The 7,222-nt window shown below is 34.3% G+C and overlaps 1 protein-coding gene across 1 annotated transcript in view; it reads left to right on the top strand.

Moving 5' to 3' along the window:
- dipk1aa (divergent protein kinase domain 1Aa) overlaps positions 1–7,222 on the top strand; it is a 27,549-nt gene that overhangs the window by 17,488 nt on the left and 2,839 nt on the right. Inside the window, exon 2 of the mRNA XM_016277165.1 lies at positions 5,358–5,492. Within this exon, the coding sequence (XP_016132651.1) occupies positions 5,358–5,492 (135 nt within the window). The remainder of the gene's footprint in view (positions 1–5,357; positions 5,493–7,222) is intronic.

Below are 7,222 nucleotides of genomic sequence, written 5' to 3'. Positions count from 1 at the left end.
GTTCAATAAACAAGAAGTTAATATTAAGAGACTTATGTTTTAGACGCCATATTTCCATATTTGTTCTATTTCTCCAACAAAAATCATTCCAAACACAGCCACAGCGCTGTTCTGCGTCACTGAGCAACAGGAAGGTGTTTCGTTCCTGAATGAATCAACAGTTTAAATTATTTGGTTCAATCACAGTGACTCACTTAACAGTGACTTGCTGCCACCTACTGGCGATTTTAATTTCACGTTTAAGGTACCTTTTCATTTTTTAAATCATTTCAAACATCAGTTTTTATGTTTAAAATATCAAAACATTATTTATGCATTTGTAACTGCAGGTTAAAGTATTCCATTTCCCTCTGATCCAGCTGTCAGCACAATTAGAGATAAGATATCAGCACAATAACACACTCAGCAAAATATTGTCTAATTATCGTTATCAATAAAATCCTAGAAAATTATCGAGATATAATTGTTTTGTCAATATCGCACACCCATAATTTGTTATTTAATTGATATAACAATTTATTGATAATAATTGTTTAAATTAATATAATGACTAATACTTTTTGACTCATCTGTTTTCTTAAAAATGGTTTAAATGCTGAAATGTAAAGTTGATCATTTTATAAAACTTTTTGTTTTTGTGAAAACTTGTATCTGAACTGTAAGTTATGCTTTTTACAGTAATTTTACAGTTTAATATGTTACTATAGACATTGCCCTACCTCGCTCATATGGTATTCATTTTATTTGTGCAGGTCTTAAAAAGGTCTTAAATTTGAGCTTAAAAATCCTGCAGAAACCCTGCTGTGGTGATACAGGTTGGTACAAAGTACAAAGGGTGCCAGATCTCCAGGTTGGGAGGTTTACACAGTGCCTGAACTTTATTACATGACATACTTTTGTTGTTGACTCTATAAATAAGGAGAAAACTTCTTTGTCTGGTATTAAACTGCTTTATCTGGCATTACAGATATCAGAAATATCAAGTCCTGTTGGAATCATAGCCTTATGGGCAGCGCTTTGTCATAAAGAAACCATTATAAAATTGCTGCAATTTAATTGAATAAATAGGCTACACTCTTAAAAATAAAGGTGCTTCACGATGCCATAGAAGAACCTTTTTGTCTAAATGGTTCCATAAAGAACCTTTAACATCTGAAGAACCTTTCTGTTTCACAAAAGGTTCTTTGTGGCGAAAGAAGGTTCTTCAGATTATAAAAAGGTAAGAAAGAGATGGTTCTTTAAAGAACCTTTGACTGAATGGTTATTTGTGGACCCAAAAATGGTTCTTCTATGGCATCGCTTGAAGAACCTTTTGAAGCACTTTTATTTTTAAGAGTGTATATACCAGATTGAAGTTCTTTTTACGTGAACAGCTCATGATCTTGTGTTTTTAGCGGCTCAGAGTAGCTCAGTTAGCTGTAGGCAATTCCACACAAACTCTGTCTTTGCATCTGCTCTGAATTTGGGTCACTAAAAATGTGCATTTAGGAACACAACATGTGCTAACCATCAAAACTTGAAAAGTGTCTATAAACCGGATGTTGCCAAGAAAAGATAAGCCAATATAAAAGCTTGATAGTGTAATGTTTGAAAATGAAGAAATTAAGACATAAAGTCATAAATATTAGTATTGTAATTGTACAGTTGTACTCTAAAATAAGTATTTTTTTAAATACTTGATTGTTTGTATTTTAGTTAAATATTTCAATAGTAATCGTTCTTATTTAGTTAAATATTTTATTTAGCAATAATACAATTAATAGTACAATTAACAGTCATTATTATTATTATTAATAATAAAAACAGTCATACTGAGATCACAAAATAACCAAATTTGGGGCAAAAATTGGAATCCCGGCATGTGTTTCTTTCCCAGTCCCATCTACATTCTCAGTTCTATCCATTCGCTTCCTGTCTTGCTTCAATTGTCTTGTCAGAATAGAATGCTATGATACTTTGACTCACATTCTTAAAGCGGAAGTGTGTGATAATTTTTGCACTGCTAGCAGCACCAGACAAAATTGCAAAAGTAATATAATTTGTCCACAGGTAGCCCTCGTCCCAGACTCTTGGTTGGATCAGTGTTGCTGTGTTGGGATAGTAAAACAAAGTAAATTATTTCTCACTTTGGGTCATTCCGTGTCAAATGAACCAAATTTTTGGAAACTTAAAAAAGTTTTGATCAAATCGCAATATTGACTGATATCTGTAAATATTTAGCTGCAAAAATACTATTTAAATATGAATCCTGCGTATCTCTTTATGAATGAATGGCACAGACGTGCGGTTTCGTTTACTACACACATACTGAAGCGTGCAGTGTTTTCAGCGTCTGCTGTCTCGCTAAATGAGAACAGTCAGTGTCTGCTCTATTACAAAAAATTTATATTGGAAAAATACCCAAAACAGCGGAATTACAAGATGGAAATATAGACTAGAAAGATATTTAAACTTGCTCTGACCTTACGTCCATGACATTGACTCACTGCGGAGTTGATTTGGCAATCTTGTGTTCTTAGATGGTTTGATACATGATGGGCTAATGTAGAAGCAAATAACTTTAAATAAGTAACTTTAAAAAAATAACTTTAAATAACTTTTAAAAATAAACCCCTTTTGTATTGCGTTGCATATTGTATGTTCAGGGATGACAGATTGAGAAGCAGACATGCTATTTATGACTGGATGTAACTTGATACTTTGCAGTAAAAGTGGCTCTCCTATTAACTTTGTCCTATAAGTGCGGCACTCATGAAAAAAATAGTGAAGATCACTGGTTTAGATGATTTAACAAGTTTATACAACTCTTCATCTCCTATAGTAGAGAATGAGTGGAATTGTTCCTCAGAGGATCTATAGCACTGGTCCTACGCCTTCCAAAGAATATATAAATACAGATGAATACATTTAGACCACTTAACTTAATGATTGCTATCTGGATGTGAAGAGACAACAAAAAATGTTTCTGAAGACAATCACCTATTACACCTTTAATAAAGTCATTACTGCTGTGCTGTTGGGAAATGTCATCCATGTTACCATACTCTTTTATGGTACCAAACCATACTCTTTTGTTTTCTGTACCCAATATTTAAAAAATTTACAAATGCAATAAAAGTATCATATCGGTCGAGTACTGAAAAAAAGTGGTATCGGTGCATCTCTAATTTTGAGATACTGGATGTTTGACTTTCATAAGCTGTAAGCTCTAATCATCAAAATTAAAACAAAAAAAAACTTTTGAAATATTTTCCTTTACATGTAATGAATCTAGAATATATGAAAGTTTCACTTTTTGAAAGGTTACAAAAAATTAACTTTTTATACGATATTCTAATTTGTTTAGATGCACCTGTATGTAGCCATGGACCTCTGGTTGAGTTGACACAGACTGACCCATTTAGAGTCTTATTTTAAGAGCAGTATGTCTTGGATCATGGCTAGGTATTAACCATAATTATCTGTAATCAATTCCTTGGACTTCCAGATGTACTTTGTTAACACCTGCTGGTGGAATACCCAAATGGCAGTTGCACAGACTGAGTTTAGATACAATATTGCACTGAGAAAAGACATCTCATGCATCTAAAGTGCAATGGCCTATTTCTAACAAATGTGGTACACCAACCTTTGTTCTGCTTCATTTACATGGACCTGCACTACATACAATACACCTACATGTGTATGTGCCCATAGATAGTGTAGCATGAAATTTTCATAAGATGTAGCACACAGCCTCGTACCTAATGCAACCTAACCCAAAAATGAAAATAGAGCCTTTAAAAGTCTGGTCATTTGCGTTTCAAAGTGGAAAAAAGTGAAAAATAACCCCTAGTATCATTGCTTGCATTTTAACAGATTTAATGAATAAATAGAAGAACAAAATGACTAAGTGTTGGTGTTTATTCTTAACCTGAAGATTTATAATGTTTTACAGCATTTGCAAAGTAATTAAATTATACATTTGACTAATAATAAATTTGACTAAGAAATGAATAATTTTATTCGGCAATTATGCATTAAACTGACCAAAAGTGCAAAAAAAAAAATCCTGTTCCTTTGAAGCTTCGATTAAACAATTCTGAAAAAAAATGTGTCATGGTTTCCACAAAAATATTAAGCAGCACAACAGTTTTCATTGATAGTAATAAGAAATAGTAAGATTTCTTATTTTGTTAAATATTTTATTTATTAATAATACAATTATTATTAGTATTATTGCATGTTATTATTATTATAATTGCAAAAGTAATATTATTGGTCCAATGGTAGTCCCTGTCCCAGTCTCTTAGTTGGGTCAGTGTTGCTGTGTTGGGATAGTAAATCAAAGTAAATTATTTCTCACTTAAGTCATTCCATATCAAATGAACCACAACAGTTTTTATTGATAGTAGTAAGAAATGTTTTTTGAACACCAAATCAGCATATTTGAATGATTTCTGAAGGATCGTGTGACACTGAAGACTAGAGTAATCGCTGAAGAAAAGTCAGCTTTGCCATCACAAGAATAAATAACATTTGAAAATATATGCAAACAGAAAAAGGTATTTTAAATTGTAATGTTTCACAATATTACTGTGTTTACTGTATTTTTATCATATAAATGCAGCCTTGGTAGGCATAAGAGACTTTTTTCAAAACTTAAAAATCTTATTGACCCTAATCTTTTGAATGGTAGTATTATTTGCTCTACCTCATGATGGCTGAAACCACAGCACAAATAGCCCATGAAGACAACTTTTCTATGGGCAAAGCTCCAGGCTGTTATTGCACGATACATGGGGATGCCCCCTAATGCCTTTCACTTCAAACTGCTGTAAAGCTTGATCTGCCCAAATTGACATGGTAAAGCTTTGGTGACCACAGTAACCACATCCTTTTTATTTCAGGGGCATAACACTTCATGCAGGTATATTAGTAGTTCAGAAGCCTTGTGTGCAAGTGAACTAACAGAAATAGCCTAGGCTGTCTGTCATAGGGACTTCATTCAAATGAGTTAATGTAGCGGATAATTATTGACCTTGCTTTAGTTAAGTGTTATCAGATTGTGGCTGTACTCATTTCATGACCCATTGGCTGGTAGTTAGCAAATATGTGGTTTGTTCACTGTTGATGGTTGTATTTCTTTGGGTATGTTGTAGCAGGAGTCTTTTTGTTGTTGTTAATTTGCTGTGTGACATGTATTGACATGAATATTGTTTCGGCCTCTTTTTCTGTTTTTAAATTTGACAGAGTAATAAACTATAAGTAAACACTTGACATCGAGTTCAGTCAGGATTTGTATTTACTTTATGCATGGACTGTGTTAAAGTTCACAGACCTGAGCTTATGTTTATTTTCTGCTTCCTTTCCCTCAGGCTCGCCTGTCCTATATTCGAGTAAAGTATCTCTTTCTCACATGGCTTGCTGTGTTTGTGGGCAGTTGGGTTGTGTATGTGCAGTACTCAACTTACACTGAGCTATGCAGAGGACGAGAATGCAAGAGCATCATTGTGAGTACAACCTCTTTGACAGCTCCAGACTATGTAGCCTGATACATATTGGCCAATATGAAGTATTTAATTGTGCAGTTCATTTCACCTATTTTTACATGTAAATTACCTTTTAGGATAAGCTATTTATGGATTATTCTATATATTCCATGCCAAAGCATGAAAATAATAATTTTAATATTGGTGCCTCCCTAATAATAGCACAGTGTCATTAAAGGGAATAGTTCACTTAAAAAGATCAATTAAAAATGAAAAACTCAACCTCATGTTGTTTTTTTCCATAGAAGGCAAGAGGACAGATTTAGCAGAATCTAAACAGTTCATACAATAGCTTTGTGAGCAATTCACAAATATTAAAATAATTTACACTGAAAATCTTCTAAAGCAGATTCCAAGTTAACTGCAAGTTCCAACCCTGATCCAACACACAAACCATGTAGTTTGCAAATAAGCCTGAAGGACTTGATTAGCTGGATCAGGTATGTTTAATTAGGGTTGAAGCTAAACTCTGCAGGGCTGTGGCCCTCCAGGAACTTAGTTTGACACCCCTGTTCTATATGAACCAATTATATGGCAATTATTGTAGTATGTTTTACGAGAAAATATTATATCAGTCTTTCTACTTCAAATTTCAATTACTTTTTTTTTTTTTTTTGTGAAATTTACTAGCAATTCCTGAGTAAAATTTGTTTTAAAGTAAATTGTACACCTTTCTGCTTAACATTATCTTTTGAGTTCTGTGGAAGAAAGCATGTCATATTGGTTTAAATAACATTAGGGTGAGCAAATAATGGCAACATTCATTTTTGGGTAAACTATCCCTTTAAGACTTAAATGAAATGGGGAAAAAAACATTCATATACTACCTAACCCCACAGCCCCATCTATTGGTAGTGTGCTGGAAAACTTTTTTTATTTTTATTTAAGCCATTACTCAACATCTTAGTGTAAAGCTTAGTTTGACTCATGGAATGGGGGAAGTCGTGGCCTAATGGTTAGAGAGTCGGACTCATAACCCAAAGGTTGTGGGTTCGAGTCTCGTACCAGCAGGGATTGTAGGTGGGGGGAGTGAATGTACAGCGCTCTCTCCCACCTTCAATACCACGACTGAGGTGCCCTTGAGCAAGGCACTGAACCCCCAACTGCTCCCCGGGCGCCGCAGCATAAATGGCTGCCCACTGCTCCGGGTGTGTGTTCACGGTTTGTGTGTGTTCACTGCTGTGTGTGTGTGCACTTTGGATGGGTAAATGCAGAGCACTAATTCTGAGTATGGGTCACCATACTTGGCCACATGTCACTTCACCTTCACCTGGAATGTCACATACATTCTCATTTAAATTTATTGGCATTAATGTTTGCCTACAAAACCACCACTGGCTCTGCACCCCTTTACCTAAATTCATTACTTCAGAGTTATGTGCCCTCTAGAAGCTTGCATTCTGCAAGTGAACGACGCTTTATTGTGCCATCCCAGAGGCACAAAATCACTTTCATGGACTTTTTCATTAACTGTTTCCTCCTGGTGGAATGACCTGCCCAACTCAATCCGAGTCCTCAGCCATCTTCAAAAAACGACTAAAAACACATCTGTTCCATCTGTATTTGACCCTCTAACCCACTTTCTATTTTATTTTAATTCTACTTTATTTATTTATTTATCTTCTTTTTTATTTAAAAACACCACTAGCTTTCTATTTTTTCTATTCTATCTACTTGTTTTTGTGTATGTG

This window comes from Sinocyclocheilus grahami, unplaced genomic scaffold (assembly GCF_001515645.1).
Source record: "Sinocyclocheilus grahami isolate Dianchi unplaced genomic scaffold, SAMN03320097.WGS_v1.1 scaffold109.1, whole genome shotgun sequence".
NCBI classification, from domain to species: domain Eukaryota; kingdom Metazoa; phylum Chordata; class Actinopteri; order Cypriniformes; family Cyprinidae; genus Sinocyclocheilus; species Sinocyclocheilus grahami.
Note: the sequence above shows the minus strand (reverse complement) of the source record. Positions and strands in the feature narration are given on the sequence as shown.